This window comes from Notolepis coatsorum (assembly GCF_963971535.1).
Source record: "Notolepis coatsorum genome assembly, chromosome: 13".
In the NCBI taxonomy this organism is placed as follows: domain Eukaryota; kingdom Metazoa; phylum Chordata; class Actinopteri; order Aulopiformes; family Paralepididae; genus Notolepis; species Notolepis coatsorum.
The window spans coordinates 17,974,795-17,992,369 of record NC_140177.1 but is presented as its reverse complement, the minus strand read 5'-3'; the positions used below and the strand labels follow the sequence as shown (position 1 = coordinate 17,992,369).

General features: G+C 45.2%; 1 protein-coding gene across 1 annotated transcript in view; it reads left to right on the top strand.

The window, feature by feature from the left end:
* The window catches only part of fyco1b (FYVE and coiled-coil domain autophagy adaptor 1b), a gene marked incomplete at its 5' end in the record, with an annotated part of 81,113 nt that overhangs the window by 40,732 nt on the left and 22,806 nt on the right, over positions 1 to 17,575 (top strand). Inside the window, 3 exons of the mRNA XM_084327962.1 lie at positions 2,365 to 4,782; positions 5,637 to 5,729; positions 14,852 to 14,970. Of these exons, the coding sequence (XP_084184088.1) occupies positions 2,365 to 4,782; positions 5,637 to 5,729; positions 14,852 to 14,970 (2,630 nt within the window). The remainder of the gene's footprint in view (positions 1 to 2,364; positions 4,783 to 5,636; positions 5,730 to 14,851; positions 14,971 to 17,575) is intronic.

Here is a 17,575-nt window from a genome sequence, read left to right as displayed (position 1 = left end):
GGGTTCCACCTCTGGAGGGTTGTCTTCCTCCCGGAGCTGGTCGGGGACTACTTCTTCGGTATTGGCGGGGGGTAAAGGCATGTCTGTTCCCTCCTGGTCCCCACCGTGAGCTTGGTCAGTTACATTAGAACCCACTAGGGCCTCTGTGGTCGGGGTAACCTGGTCGTTAAGGTCAGACATAATTTTACTTTCTACTTTTACCGCGTTTACCGTCTGTAGAAGGCTAGGTAGTTGACTGACAGCGTAATCCTCTAAGTACTGAGGTGTCTGTCGTCTGCGCCGCGGGCGTTCTACGTTAGGAGGACCGTTTCGTGGAGTGTTCATCATAGGCCATTTCAATATTAATAACACTATATTAATATTACACTAGTTACCCTCCGGCTCGAAGGACCAATTGTAACTGAGGGGTACAATTCCCTGACTGTATTGATAAGTATGGTATCATTAAACCACTACCGCTTGATGTACTTTAACTTCTGGCCATACAGTACACGATATCTAAGTATGATGAACACTTTCCCACATATGAAATCAGGTCCACACAAATATAACAGTCGAAGGTTTAATATAGCAAAAGGTATATACAACATTCACTTAATTACATTTATGATTTGAATGCACTTGTAAGGCAAATGAGTATTCGTAGGCAAATCAACACTGAATGTCCAATCTCTGGTTAAGCAGGAAGCAAGTATACAACCTGGTTCTTTAGGGAACTATAGCGATGGTACTTAAGGATTATAGCGGGATACTAAAGGGGTCCTGCTGGTTGTAAGTCAGTAGGGGGGGGGGGGGGTTTGGAGAGCCGTCAGCTGCATCCCATCTGGCCAACGATTCCTGGGGAGAATTCAGGTACAGAACACAGTGCCCGCAGGATCTTGATCCACAGATTAATACACTTGGGCCCTCTTGTAGACGGTAGCTGTAGGTCCACAACGAAGGAGAAGCGAGGCGGCCTCGGTCTGGGTTGAGCGCCGTCTCACCTGGGCTCCTCTCGGGGGTAATTCCAACACTCACCGGCGTTGGCTGTTATCCGCTCCACAAATCAAAGCACCCAAAGCAAATAGATATTCCATGCCGTATAGGCTCAGCAGTCGTCCGGGTAGGTAATCCAATGTGCAGGTCCACTCGTCCTCGCCCAGAACTCCTCGGATGAAAGCACCACGCGTGGTCTGCCCAGCCTGGTTAAGACTCTAGATAACGCGAGGAAACGATGGGGGTGCTGCTCACTTTAGAACTCGATACCGCACGATGCACCATACATAATAGACTATTATTAACTTAATAGAAATACGTCCCACTCGACGGTACAGTGCCAAACTATGACAATTCAGCTATGAATTTACACGAGGTCTCGATGCCTATTCTTGGACCAAATAGGCCATACTGCACCACACGTGGGTTGTGGGTGAGGCTTCACGTCTGTTACTAGGTTGGAGGGTAAAGGACTAATGGACTAAAAGAAAGTTCTACTTTACTTGCGCCATATTTATATGCACGGTGAACAAATAGTGCCACTCGTATTTCGGTAGCCGTATTCCTACGCGGAACCGGGGCTAGTTGGGACATGTTCGTCGGCACTATTGAACTTGACTCCAGGGGCTTGTCTGCTGGCGCCAGGTTCTTGTCCAATGAGAGAATGAACTATTATGGGCTGTAGTAGACTAAAGGGATATTCAGTGTATATGTACAAAGAATATACAAGGGATATCAAACGATATACAAATACTATTAAATATATATCCATAAATAAATATATATATTCGGTTTAATCTGATCCTTCACAACAAGTAGTCTACTGTACATGTTAAAATAATATTTAGATTGTAGAGCTATATATTGTAATAGTATTAGCTCTACACTTCTACAGACATCCCTGATGTAGAGTGTTTGGTCAGTAACAATGAGTCTCTCAGTCCCTCCACTCTGCAGTATCCTGTTCCTGCTGTATCCAATCAGGAGAGAGAACCCCACACTGCAAAAAATGGTCTGACAGAAATGGTCAAAGTTAGTTTTAAGCAAATGTGTCCTTGAAGCAAGTACAATAATATGTCAATGCAGCACATTTAGATTGGTAAGATTTCTCAAGTACAATAATATGTCAATGCAGCACATTTAGATTGGTAAGATTTCTTGAAATAAGTAAAACATAAATATCATGTGTTCTCTCTCCTGGGAATGGGATAACAGGACATCTACTCTCTGTTTACTGCAGAGCAGGAGGGACTGGGAGACCCATGTTACTGACCAGACACTCAGTGATGGCTGTTGGAATGTAGAGCTATTTAAATACCACTTACATCACCTACCTGCCTATGTATAAGTATCTGATTCACCGGCTGCACTCTTTCATGTTCTACCCAGGCCCAGGAGTTCCTCCCTATCCCAGACTTGAGCCACACTCTCCTGGGCGATCTGGGAGAACTCGGGGAACCCTCCCCTTGCACTGTCGCGGACGACCTCCGCATTGAGCTCGACCAGTCGGAGCTCAGACAGCAGGAGCTCCTGACGCGCGTGCGGCAGCTCGGAGACGAGGCCGCTGAGCTGAAAGGCGTGGTGAAGGAGCTCCGAGGACAACTATCGGTGGCCCAGAAGGCCTCCAGCCAGTCCTCGTCCACAGAGACAAAGACCAACCCTGAGGTAGCCAGCCAGGAGAGAGAGAACCACCGCCGAGCCGACAGGGCAGCCGCAAACGGCGACCTTCAGGCCAGACTGAGCGCGGCGGAGGACAAAAACATGGAACTCCTCTCCAAGCTGGACGAGACTATCAACGAAAAGGGCCAGCAGACGGCCAGCTACTGCGACTCGGCCTGGAAGATCCAGGAGCTCCTGGATAAACTCAAGACCGCGGAGGAGGAGAGGCTGGGCGCTAAGAGAGAGGCCGAGGACAGGGCCAGGCACGCCGAGCGGCTCTCCCGGGAGCTCAAGCTGCGCGAGGAGGAGGTGAGGGACGGCGAAGAAAAACTGGCCGCGGTGAAGGCCGGCGCCGGGGAGGAGCGTCACGAGGCGCTGAGGCGGCTGGAGGAGCTCCAAGGCGCGGTGGGGCGGATCCAAGGGTCGCTGACGCTGAAGGAGAAGGAGACGGGCAACCTGAGGGCCCAGCTGCAGGACCTGCAGGCGTCGCTGGAGGGTCGCGAGCGCCAGGCCGAGGAGCTCCGGAGGATACTGCAGGAGGAGAGGGAGGAAATCAAGCGGAGGTGCAGCACCAGCGGCAGCCGGAACGAAGCGCTCGAAATCCAGCTCCGGGAGTCGAGGGAGCACCTCAGAACTAGTGAGAAAGAGCTAGCCGTCAGCTCGGAGAGGGTCAAACATCTGGAGGGACGGACGGAGAAGCTGACCGTCGAGAAACAGAGTCTGAACAGCAGCATCGCTGGAATTGAAGTCCTCTCCTGCGACCAGACCAAGAAGCTCGAGGAGTATAAATCCCAGTGCACTAGTCTGATGGAGCTGAATGCTAAGCTGCTCCAGACGGTCAAACGGAGTGAGGAGAGCACGAGGGAGATGGCTGAGAGTAGGGCGGCCATGCTGGATCAGCTGGCTTCTCTACGGGCTTCTGAGAAATACCTTAAGGGCAGGGTGGAGGCAGCCAAGCTCAGTGTGGACGACAGGGAGAAGAAGCTTGCGGAAGAAAACCAGCGTCTGGAGGAGGTCGTCCAGAAGGCTCTGATTCAGAGAGACTCGTCCGTGGCTCAGCTGAGGGGTTTCGAGCAGGTCAACAAGGAGCTTATGGAGGTTCAATTGTCCTTGAAGAAACAGTTGGCCACAGCTCAAGAGGAATTGCACTCAGTCGCAGCCAAAGCTTCAGAGTTGGACAAGAACCTCGTAATCTCCCACAGAAGCCAGTCTGAGCTCCGGGAGAAGCTCCAGGGCACTGAGGCCCAGCTCAGAGACCAGAGCAACATCTGTGAGCTTCTTCAAGCCAGGGCAGAGGAGCTAGAGAGCAGGACCGGGGAGCTGGGGAATGAGAAGGGGGCAGCAGAGAGTACTGAGAAAATGGAGAAACTCCATGATAAGCATCAGGCTTCTTCCATGAAAGCCAAAGAGGCCACTTCCAGGCTGGTCATAGCCGAGGCCCATCTGGAGCTCAACCTCAGGGAGGTGGGCAGGCTCCGGGGCGAGGCGGTGGAGCTCAGAGCCCAGCTCCTGGCCGGGGCCGAGGAGAGGATGAAGGTCCAGACCCATCAGGAGATAACGGAGACCTCCAAGGAGGACCTCCGCGTCCTAGCCGAGCAGCTCAAGACCCAGGTGGAGGAGCTTAACCGCCGGCACGTGGATGAGATCCTCCGGTCCCGGGAGCGAGAGGAGGGCATCAGCCGCGACCGCGACGGCGAGGCCCAGGCTCGGACGGGCCTGGCCGCGGAGGTGACGGCCGCCAGGGACGAATTACGCGTCCTCAAGCTGCGCTACGACACCCTGTGCCTGGAGAACAGCGAGTCCAGGGAGGCCCTCCACAGAGCCAACACGGAGACGGCCGAGCTCGGCGTGCACGTGTGCATGCTGACCGCCGAGAACGAGGAGGCCCGTCTGCGCTGGGAGGGCATGTCGACGAAGCTCCGGGAGCTGGAGGAGGAGGCGGAGAGGGAAGCGGAGATGCTCAAATCCAGCGTGGCCGAGCTCCGCCAGGAGAACCACGACATCGTGGAGCATCTGCGCAGCGGGGACGGCCTGTCGGCGTCCTTCACGGAGCTGCAGGAGAGGCTGGACAGAGCCCAGGAAGAGGCCCGGCTCCTGCAGGAGGTCAGCCGGGAGAAGATCCAGACCCTCCGCTTCCAGCTAAGCCAGGTCAGATCATTTGATAATGTGTTGCAACTAGTGCTGTCAAACGATTAAAATATTTAACTCGATTAATCGCATGATTGTCCATAGTTAACTCGCGATTAATCGCAAATTAATCGCATTTAATTTTTTTATTTCTTTTTTACCTTAAACAGATCTTTTTCAAGTTCCAAGTTTTAATACTCTTATCAACATGCGAGTCAACAAATGCTTGCTTTGTGCAGCCATTTAACACAAAAGGATGACCCTCATGCATTGCAAATTTGCATCAAATTCAAAACAGAGTGATGCACAAAATAACTTAAGAAAATAATAATTTAAAACAATGAATAAAGTGTGCATGAAATAATAGGGGAAAGAAAACGTTAGGAACTTGTTACATTCACACACACAAGGGCTGATTAATCACACACCCCCCTCTCTCCCTCACACACACACTCTCCCAGATCTTTTTCTCTTTTGCCCCTTCCTCATCTCTCTCACCCCCCTCTCTCTCTATATCTCACACACACACACACACTTCAGAAACAAACATAGTATCAATGAGAGCATCAATAATACACCTGAGTGAAGTCTAGTAAAAAATTTCTTTTTTTGTTAATCTTGAGTTAAAAAAATTAGTGGCATTAATAGAATCGGGAGTTAACGCGATATTAACGCGATATATTTGACAGCCTTAGTTGCAACACAACATGCTTTATTAGAATACGTTAAATAATGGATATCATGTAAATAATGTAATAATATTACATTTTAAATAATTATATAATGTGAAAAGTAAGATGTTCTACTATTATCTACTGATTCTAATGGATATGATCGGTGATGAAACGTTACTGTTTATGTCTATCCTCATCCAGGGTGTGAGGAAAGAGGTGCAGGAAGTGAGGTCACAGCTGGGAGCAGAGCTGGAGAAGGTGGTGGTCCTGGAGAGCAAGGTCCAGCAGCTGGAGGTGAGAAGGACGTGACGCTTGTTAAGATACTAGCTGAGCTAGTCTATCGCTGCACTCTGACAGCCATCACTATCGCTGCACTCTGACAGCCATCACTATCTCTGCACTCTGACAGCCATCACTATCTCTGCACTCTGACAGCCATCACTATCTCTGCACTCTGACAGCCATCACTATCTCTGCACTCTCAGCCATCACTATCGCTGCACTCTGACAGCCATCACTATCTCTGCACTCTGACAGCCATCACTATCTCTGCACTCTGACAGCCATCACTATCGCTGCACTCTGACAGCCATCACTATCTCTGCACTCTGACAGCCATCACTATCTCTGCACTCTGACAGCCATCACTATCGCTGCACTCTGACAGCCATCACTATCTCTGCACTCTGACAGCCATCACTATCTCTGCACTCTGACAGCCATCACTATCGCTGCACTCTGACAGCCATCACTATCTCTGCACTCTGACAGCCATCACTATCGCTGCACTCTGACAGCCATCACTATCTCTGCACTCTGACAGCCATCACTATCTCTGCACTCTGACAGCCATCACTATCTCTGCACTCTGATAGAGCCATATGAAATCCGTTTAATTTTTTTCCAAATTCCATTAAATTTTTTTCCAAATTCCGTTTTTTTCGTTTTAATATTTCAGAATTCTGTATTTTGCTTTGTACGCTCATTTTACCATCAGAAATAGTGTCTAATAAGTTGTAATGAATAAATGTCCACAATTTAATAAGATATAACAGTCCATTTAATAGGGCCGTCTTAAATACTTTGAAGCTTCGAAGCTTCGTTCGATGGGCATGGGATTCGAATATGAAAATAAAATTTGATTATTAAAAAAAATATATATATATATATTTTTGCAAAATCAACTCTGCCTCTCTTTGTTAACTACAACAAGCAATGCTGTCTGTTATTTAAGATGAGGTCGGACTCGGCACTGACAGATTTGTGTTCATTGTGCTGCTTTTATAAAGCCTCAAATGACGGCTTACAATATTTCATGAAAGCAAAGTGTTTTGTTTGTCTAAGATTTTAAAAGGTTTAAACTTTACAGCACTGACAAAGTTGAACAAAGTGCTGTCTGTACAAGTCCCACAACATAAAAAAAAAAAAAGTAAAAAAAAAAAATATATATATATATATTTTTTAATTTAATTTTTTTATAGTGGATTCCATTTTTATTGCTCAATTCCGCGATTCCGTCCGCGATTCCGTGATTGCGGATTCCATATGGCTCTACACTCTGACAGCCATCACTATCGCTGCACTCTGACAGCCATCACTATCTCTGCACTCTGACATTAAAACTAGAAATAAAAACTAGTTTTAAGCAAATGTCCTTGAAACAAGTAAGATAATATACCAGTGCAGTACGCACATTTGGCTTGGCAAGACCCATGTTACTGACCAAACACTCAGTGGTGGCTGTTGGAATGTAGAGTACCTGCTTGTGACAGTATAGGCTACAGTAGATGACGATGCTCCTGAAGTACCTGATTCACTGGCTGCACTGTTTCATGTTCTCCCCCTCTAGCATAGCTGTTGTCTTCTTGTCCCCTTTCACATTTCACCCTTCCACCGCTGTCCGCTGGTATGTCATCTGGTTCACAGAATGGTTTTCCCTTGTGTCACAAGCGTGTGTGTGTGTGCGTGTGCGTGTGTGTGTGTGTGTGTCAGTCACACACACACACACACACACATACATACACACTAGGGCTGTCCCCGACTAAGGATTTGGATGGTCGACTAGGATTGGCCAAATATATTTTTTTTATCATTCCATTTGGCCTGTGGGGGGTGCTTAATGTCTGAAGGAGTCGACTGAAGGCTTCTTGTCCTCTGCAAAAGCATGCAATTGGTCCACTGATGGATAGATCTTGATATTTGTCTAGTAGTAGTGTGTTCATTAGATGGGTGAAATCCTCTTTCAGTGCCTCTGTGCCTGTTTTCGTAGGCTGTTAGCCTCTAGTATGCGTGCCATTAGCGTACCATTCTAGGCTTCTTTTCTTTTGGAAAGAATGATAACATTTTTTTTAATATTTTTTTTTAATTATATTCGATTAAGAGGTTGGCCAGTCGACTACGGCTCCTTTCGACCGATTAGTTGACTAATCGATTAATAGGGGTCAGCCCTAATATACACACACACGCACGCATAACATTAGATTAGATTTGATTCATATCGTCCTCATACAGAATCAAGTAGCAGGGGAACCTAAAAGCTTTCTGAAGTAGAATTGTTTGGAATAATAATATATGTACTTATTTGTAATATGTACACATGTTACATATTACTTATGGCTATAACATAACGTACATTATGTACCTTTTTTCCTGAGGTCGATTAGTACTTTATTTAGGGGTGACAGTGGCTCAGGAAGGTAGAACGGTCGTCTGGTAGTCGGAAGGTTCCCGGTTCGATTCCCGCTCCTCCCGGACAGCGTGATGAAGTGTCCTTGAGCAAGACACTTAACCCCTAATTGCTCCCGATGTGCAGGTTGGCACCTTGCATGGTCTCGCCTCTGCTGTCGGTGTGTGAATGTGACGTGAATGGGTAAAATGTGAGGAACAAATTGTAATGCGCTTTGGATAAAAGAGATATATAAATTGCACCACGTCCATGTTCTAAGCGAGCTGCTCACATGATCTCCAGCAGTCGGACAACAAGCAGAACACCGTCCCGTCAACAGCAAGAGTAGACACTCTCGAGTATGACTCGGCTTCCCTGAGACAGACGGTGACGGCGGCAGATGGCCGGTCGCTTCTCGCACCTTTTTATTTAGACACGCCAATTCATTTCCTTTATGTTGCACTGGTGTGATCTCTCAGACGGAGAGACGACTGGAGATCTGTTCGGGAGGAGTACAGTGTCCGTCCCTCTATCAACGTCTCATTTAATCTGCCGCGCAAGATACACTCTGTGGGCTAGATCCACAAAGAATGGATTGCACGGAGCAAGTTACACCCTTACTTAAAATTCATTATGAATTGAAAATGGGGGACCCTGATTTAAACAAGACGAAAGTCTTTCTCTGGTCTGCGTCCCCTTAACAATTGTGTGTATTGAGCCGTACTGTATTGTACCCATTCTGCAATCTGTTAATAACGTTTTCAATCAATCAATCAATCTGCACGGTGATTGATTGAATGAAAATTGTATTAACAGATTGCAGAATGGGTACCGTACAATACAGTACGGCTCAATACACACAATTGTTAAGGGGATACAGACCAGAGAAAGACTTTCGTCTTGTTTACATCAGGGTCCCCCATTTTCAATTCATAATGAATTTTAAGTAAGGGTGCAACTTGCTCCGTGCAATCCATTCTTTGTGGATCTAGCCCTGTGTGTTTGGTTTGAGCATCTCTCTCAGTATATGACAGTTTAGGCTACAGTAGATTACAGTATAGGCTACAGTAGATGACAGTATAGGCTACAGTAGATATCAGTGCAGACTACTTGGCCTGTCTTAAATACTTCAAAGCTTCTGTTACGACCCCTGTGGGTCTAAGGGTAAAGGCTGTAACATAAATGTTGGTTGATAGAAATCATGGACCAAGTTTGTAAACACAATGATATTTATTGGTAGATGCAAAGGAAGCACATGTAGCTCAAGGGTGAGCCAAGGCCAAAACAACAAACAAACGCCACTATTCTCCAAATAAACCAACCTAATCTATGGTAAAAGAAAATGACATTACCTAAACTACCCTTACCTAACCAAAACAGGAGAAAACAATATCCAAATGAAATGGCAGCTCACCCCATCCGTGCTTCCTGGAAAAGAGGAAAATAACACACATTATAATATATACAAGAATGGAAAAACATATAACCAACAATCTAAAGCTATCAATGCTCTCTCTGTGGCCATACACACACAAAGGCAGTTTCACCAATACAAAGGCCAATAAACAAATGCAATATTATCAAAGTCAAGGTTACAAAATATCACCAGGCCTAGCCTCATGCCAGATAGAGCAATGACTGAAGTGAGCAGCCATGTTTTAACAGGGTGTGGTGATCCGGGATTGGGTGGTGGGTGATGGTTATTGATTGGGTCTTGGAGTCTTGAAACCCATCCACCAATCAGTGCTGTGCTGCTATGTAGTCCACCAATGGAGGGGCAGGCATAGCAGGGACCAATGGTGGAGGACGGGTTCTGGCTGGAGGGAGGAAACAAAATGGAGACAAGACACACACTGGGGAAGCAATTACATTGGGATGTAACAGCTTCGAAGCTTCGTTCGATGGGCACAGGATTCGAACGGGGAAATATAATTCAAATTTTAGTTATTTAAAAAAATAATTGTATCCCCCCTCCCACCTGCAAAATCTTGTGCCTCCAATGCAACAAACATCATACGCCTCATTAACTCTGCCTCTCTTTGTTAAAGGATAACGCCAACATTTTGGGAAATTAGCTTATTTAACATCTTCTCTGGAGTTAGACAAGAAGATACATACCTTTTTTGTCTCTGTGCGTGCATTTATATTTGGGAACAGACGCTCTGTTAGCATAGCTTAGCTTCATCACTGGAAGTGAGGCGGGACAGTACCCTGACGTTCCCTCTACAGGTTTGTTGATATTCTCATTCCTTCAAAGGATCTGAACCGATTGAAGTTTATGGATACCATGACTTAAAATCCTCTTACCTTGACGATTAAAAGCCTCCCCAATTTAGAAAACAGTAATCCAATGGCTGGTATTGATAATATACTACTACCTACTGGACGCTCGGAGCTAACCGGAGCTAACGCAGAACAGGATGTGTAAGCAGAAAACAAGGCATAATTTTTACTTCCGGTCAGGGGGTTTCAAAATAAAAGTGCAACGTTTATAGCAGCGGAAAACGTTTATTTTGTATATTATCTAACGTTAACACGAACCTAAACTAACTTTAGGTTAGTTGTAACGTTAGTTTAGGTTCGTGTTAACGTTAGATAATGTACAAAATAAACGTATTTCCGGTGCTTTAGACGTCGCTCTTTTATTTTGAAACCCCCTGACCGGAAGTAAAAATGATGCCTCGTTTTCTGCTTACACATCCTGTTCTGCGTTAGCTCCGGTTAGCTCCGAGCGTCCAGTAGGTAGTAGTATATTATCAATACCAGCCATTGGATTACTGTTTTCTAAATTGGGGAGGCTTTTAATCGTCAAGGTAAGAGGATTTTAAGTCATGGTATCCATAAACTTCAATCGGTTCAGATCCTTTGAAGGAATGAGAATATCAACAAACCTGTAGAGGGAACGTCAGGGTACTGTCCTGCCTCACTTCCAGTGATGAAGCTAAGCTATGCTAACGGAGCGTCTGTTCCCTAAGCCTAATGCATGCACATAGACAAAAAAGGTATGTATCTTCTTGTCTAACTCCAGGGAAGATGTTAAATAAGCTAATTTCCCAAAATGTTGGCGTTATCCTTTAACTACAACAATCAATGCGGTTTGTTATGTGGTCGGACTCGGCACTGACATATTTGTGTTCATTGTGCTGCTTTTATAAAGCCTCAAATGACGGCTTACAATATTTCATAAAAAAAAGTGTTTTGTTTGTCTAAGATTTAAAAAGGTTTAAACTTTACAGCACTGACAATTCTGTCTTAATAAAAAATTAAGTCGAATTCTGCCTTTGTCTCTATTAATTACATAAATATTTATATAATTGTTTGCTTTATAGATGATGGTTGCAACATAATTATGTAATGTAATGTTGTTGGCTGTGTAACGGAGAGCAGCCGCCCAGGCAGCGCAGCTCCCGACTCATTATTAATTTAATTAAAAAAAAAAAGCACCCTGCTTCAGTAGTCACTCTGCTTCAGTAGTCACTCCCTGCTTCAGTAGTCACTCTCTGCTTCAGTAGTCACTCTCTGCTTCAGTAGTCACTCTCTGCTTCAGTAGTCACTCTCTGCTTCAGTAGTCACTCCCTGCTTCAGTAGTCACTCTGCTTCAGTAGTCACTCCCTGCTTCAGTAGTCACTCTGCTTCAGTAGTCACTCCCTGCTTCAGTAGTCACTCTGCTTCAGTAGTCACTCTGCTTCAGTAGTTACTCCCTGCTTCAGTAGTCACTCTGCTTCAGTAGTCACTCTGCTTCAGTAGTCACTCCCTGCTTCAGTAGTCACTCTCTGCTTCAGTAGTCACTCTCTGCTTCAGTAGTCACTCCCTGCTTCAGTAGTCACTCTCTGCTTCAGTAGTCACTCTCTGCTTCAGTAGTCACTCTGCTTCAGTAGTCACTACCTGCTTCAGTAGTCACTCTGCCTCAGTAGTCACTCTGCTTCAGTAGTCACTCTGCTTCAGTAGTCACTCTCTGCTTCAGTAGTCACTCCCTGCTTCAGTAGTCACTCTGCTTCAGTAGTCACTCTGCTTCAGTAGTCACTCTCTGCTTCAGTAGTCACTCCCTGCTTCAGTAGTCACTCTGCTTCAGTAGTCACTCCCTGCTTCAGTAGTCACTACCTGCTTCAGTAGTCACTCTGCCTCAGTAGTCACTCTGCTTCAGTAGTCACTCTGCTTCAGTAGTCACCCTCTGCTTCAGTAGTCACTCTCTGCTTCAGTAGTCACTCCCTGCTTCAGTAGTCACTCTGCTTCAGTAGTCACTCTCTGCTTCAGTAGTCACTCTCTGCTTCAGTAGTCACTCTCTGCTTCAGTAGTCACTCTGCTTCAGTAGTCACTCTCTGCTTCAGTAGTCACTCTGCTTCAGTAGTCACACTCTGCCCCAGTAGTCACTCCCTGCTTCAGTAGTCACCCTCTGCTTCAGTAGTCACTCTGCTTCAGTAGTCACTCTGCTTCAGTAGTCACTCCCTGCTTCAGTAGTCACTCTCTGCTTCAGTAGTCACTCCCTGCTTCAGTAGTCACTCTGCTTCAGTAGTCACTCCCTGCTTCAGTAATCACTCTCTGCTTCAGTAGTCACTCTCTGCTTCAGTAGTCACTCCCTGCTTCAGTAGTCACTCTCTGCTTCAGTAGTCACTCTCTGCTTCAGTAGTCACTCCCTGCTTCAGTAGTCACTCCCTGCTTCAGTAGTCACTCTGCTTCAGTAGTCACTCTGCTTCAGTAGTCACTCCCTGCTTCAGTAGTCACTCTGCTTCAGTAGTCACTCCCTGCTTCAGTAGTCACTCTGCTTCAGTAGTCACTCCCTGCTTCAGTAGTCACTCTGCTTCAGTAGTCACTCCCTGCTTCAGTAGTCACTCTCTGCTTCATTAGTCACTCTCTGCTTCAGTAGTCACTCTCTGCTTCAGTAGTCACTCCCTGCTTCAGTAGTCACTCTGCTTCAGTAGTCACTCTGCTTCAGTAGTCACTCTCTGCTTCAGTAGTCACTCTGCTTCAGTAGTCACTCTCTGCTTCAGTAGTCACTCCCTGCTTCAGTAGTCACTCTGCTTCAGTAGTCACTCCCTGCTTCAGTAGTCACTCTGCTTCAGTAGTCACTCTCTGCTTCAGTAGTCACTCTCTGCTTCAGTAGTCACTCTGCTTCAGTAGTCACTCCCTGCTTCAGTAGTCACTCTCTGCTTCATTAGTCGCTCCCAAATCGCTTTGCGAGCCACTAGTTGCCGCTGGAAAGAGTGACAGGGATCAACGGAAACTAATAATATACTTTACTGCGTTTAGATGATTGGTTCAGCAGCTCGGCCTCGTTTGTTAATCGCATAACAGAGCTGATGAAGTGGATGTTGCAGCAAAATAGTGCTTTAATCTTTCTCAAGCACTAATCTATTTAAACTTAAAACATTCAATCTTTATTTTATCTGGAAAGATAATTGAGAGCAGGCTCTCATTTACAATGACGTCGAGAGGTACAATATATAATACAAAAACAAACAGAAAAGTCAATCAATTGAACAATTTAAATGAATTGAAACAACTACAGACTAGTAGCGCAGTAGACTAAGCACTCGCCTACCACCGCAGAGACTCTGGGATCGAATCCAGCTGTCAGCGGTACCTCCGGCTTGGTCAGTCGTCCCTACTAATGCAATTGGCAGTGTTAGCGGGTGGGAAGCCGGTGGGGTATGTGTCCTGGTTGTTGTAAACTGCGACTCATACTGGTCGGTCGGGGTGCCTGTTCAGCAGGGAGGGGATCTGGGGGAAATAGCGTGAACCTTTGCATGCGTTATGTTCCCCCAGTGAAACTCCTCGCTGTCAGGTGAAAAGAAGCGGCTGGCGACCCCACATGTATCGAAGGAGGCATGTGGTAGTTCTACATCCTCCCCAGGCCGACAGTGGGGCAATGTGCGCAACGACCAGGCAGGGAATTGGCATAACGACTAAATTGGAGTGGGTGAAAAATACAGAAAGCCCAAAAATAAATCGAATAAAACAAATTCAAAAACAACTACAGACTGAGTCATTATAGATTTAAACTGACCAGTGGATACTAAAGTATTGAGTTTTAAGGTGCTTTGCTAAACATTCCATCTGTCGGGGGCACAGAAGCTAAAAGCCTGGGTCATTGTCTGAGTCATTGATCAGCCTGGCGGCTGAGGGGAAAAGAGCTCAGTCTGTGTCTGGCTTTCACAGCCTTCGGTATCCGCAACCTTCTACCAGAGGGGAGCAGGGTGAAGACGCCGTGGCCGGGGTGGGAGGGGTCGGCCATGAACTTCCTTGCTCTCTTCAGCGCCCTGGAGTCGTGCAGGGACTTGAGGGAGGGCAGGGGACAGCCGATCACCCTCTCCGCAGAGTGAATCACCCGCTGCATTGGATACAAACATGCAGACTATATCTATAAATATAACCATTAATCAAAACAGATGTCTTCATACTTACATACATGCATACATACATACAAGGACATTTTGTATTGTAGTTACTGCACTTTGCCTTTGCATCACCTAACGGTTTAAGGTAATACAAAGGCAGAGTACAGTATCTGCACCTTTTTGGGGGGGGGGGTCAAAGGTCAAGTCATTGGTCATGGTTTTTAGGCATAGAAATGACTTCACGGATACCTATTTAATAAGTGAATTGCCACCTTTCTACCAATAACACATTTGGCTTGAGAGTTGCAGAGTTGCTGCGGTTAGCCTCTACAGGCCAGTACAGATGTGTACTAACATTTAACTCATATTTTATGTAATAATGAAGACTTTGTTTTTTTCTTTGCCGCTCATTGTAGGCCGAGAACCAAAGGTACAGCCAACAGATGAAAGACACGGACGCCCAGATAGCCCGGTCTGAGAGTGTGATGCAGCAGAGAGGAGAGGAGCTAGACCAGCTGAAAGGAGACTTATCAAGGTGAGCTATTGTTTCCATAAACCACCTGTTCTAAACCCCCTTAAAACCTCTGCCTCCTTAAAATCCTTTGGAAAGAAACTTCTCTTAACTTCAGTACCAGGCACTGATGAACTGATTCCATTTCAATTCACAAGGTCCCGATTTGATTTTGATTCAATATATTGATAAAATTAGGCTTGATGTCGCTCAGGGCTTGACATTAACTTGTCCTTCGGACAAGTGGGTCAGATATTTTACTTGTCCGAAAGCTAAACTTACTTGTCCGAAATGTACTTGTAAATAAAACCGACAAGAGATTTGTTTTAATCTGTTTTAAATTATGTGTCGAATCTGCCTGTCGCTTATCAATGACTCATTTTCCAGTCAACATTGTCGAAGTGGATTGTTTTTTTATCGGTTCATTTCCGTTTTATAGCATCTTGAAAAGCCCTCGTTTTCAAGGAAAATAAAAATATTCCATAATAAACGGAATATTCTAGAATACACAAAACTTTCTCATTTTTCGGCCTATTTATGAATCGTTTTCAAATAAACGCTAGATTATCGATAGTATATGTGTACGTATGCACGCTATATAGGCGATCTGATATCTGCTCTGATATATTTCCTGATCGCTCGCACAGCCAAACAGCCATATCAAACATAGGGGAAAAGCTTATATCTCCGTGAAAACAGGTCTGATTATCCTAAGACTAGTAAAATAGATTCCTTACCTGAGATCAGATGGTATCCAAAAAGATTATTCCAATTCCTGATCGCCATTCCAAAAATCGATCCTTTTATTGATCCATCACTACATACTGTAAAGACATATTACACGCTGTTCTGAGGCTCCACAATGACTGGGATCATCTCCGGTTACATGTAAAATGTGGATTCCGGAGTTTTTTTTTCTCATCCATTTTCATTGAGTCCATTCCAAAAGGGTGCATTACCATCTGGGAGACGATAGGGGGCGCTTTTTTCACATTTGAGCTCCTGATGAGGCTGGTTTCCCAACGGTAGACTCGGTTGATGAAATATGAATTCAGATTGCTAATAAAAAAAATGTCACGCTAATTATCGTGCTGGGCATTCAGGGGGCGGGCTGTTAACACGTGTTATGTCGTGGCTGGCATTCAAATTGTTAATGATGTCTTGTAGATTATTATGGATATTTGCAACTCTTTTAAGGACTGATGGGGTAGTTTATGAAGTCAGAAAAGTACAGAAATCCAAACTGGCATTTTCGGCGGCAGCGTAGTCATACAACAGACACTGTGATGTATTGGGTAGGCGTGTGAGTCTCTTGGATGCCGTATTTGAGTGATCGCAAGTGCGTCACACTAGGTCCGGAAGTCAAGACACCGTTGTACGCTGGACTCCGATGCATTAACGACATGTAAACGAACAGCCAATAAATGTGAAGTTAAATTTGAACCTCGGTTGTCAAGCCTTGTCAATATAACAGATACACCTAGCTAACATGGGGCGGGCTGCTTTGAGCGAACGATACACACTCACAATTAAAGGGGAACTATTTTACTATTTCTTTCACTGTTTGGGCACTTTTACACAATTCCTGTGAGTTTATGGAACACCTCTGTAATTTAAAATTTTTTTTAATTCATTGTTTTGTATTTCTAATCAAGTCCTCAAAAACAGCATTTTTCTACCTCAAGATCTTAAGCCGTTTTGAGCTGACTGTGTGGAGTGGGTGTGAGTCTCAGCACATGGGGCCACATTATTATGCAGCTGAGTCTCTCTGACATCACAAATCAGCACATTTTCAGATGACTCAGTTCAGTGAGGGTGAATATTGTGAGAGGAGAATTGGAAGAATGCGCCAATATGAGAATTAGAGACATAGATCATATTAATATAAGTCCACATAGCTAGGAAACAATGCTAAACACTGAAAAAGGCCATTTATAAGATAGTTCCCCTTTAAATCAACTGCTGTGTAAAGTTTTTTCACACACAGGGGGCTAACATTAGCTAGCAAGCAGCCCACTATCAAGCTAGAACGCTAACTAGCAGCTGACTACTGTATACAGTTCCAATAGACTAACATTACACCTCTGTGATTTTAATGTGTCCTTACCTTAGACTCGAGGGTTGTACTAGGGTTGGATGCAATTCCCTGTTGGTCAGTCTGCGTCTGTTCTCCATCTTCTGCTGTGTTTAACATTATCCTCTTCAAATAGCGCAGCATGTTTGCGAGTGCTCCCTTGACTGAGAGAATGGCCAGTATTGCGGGAACTTTTATTAAACATTCTATTAAACATTCTGATATTTTCGTGGGTCTCGTGCCACTGTCAGTGTCAACTAAGCGAGCACTCAGAAGACGCTCGCCGTTTGTCTATAATAAGTAATATTGACGAACAGAGATTGAGAGTTTCCAGTGTGACACTGTGAGACAGGCACTTTCTGATCAGATGGAATAACGTTACTTATAATTAGGGATGCACGATAATTATCGGGCCGATATCAGCAATTATGACGTCATCCCGATAAACCCGATAACATTATTGATAGCTTCGATAATATATAATACATTTTTTGGTTAAAAGAAATCCAGTGTGGGTGGATTGGGATGAAGGGCGTTTGTTTTTACTGTAGGCTC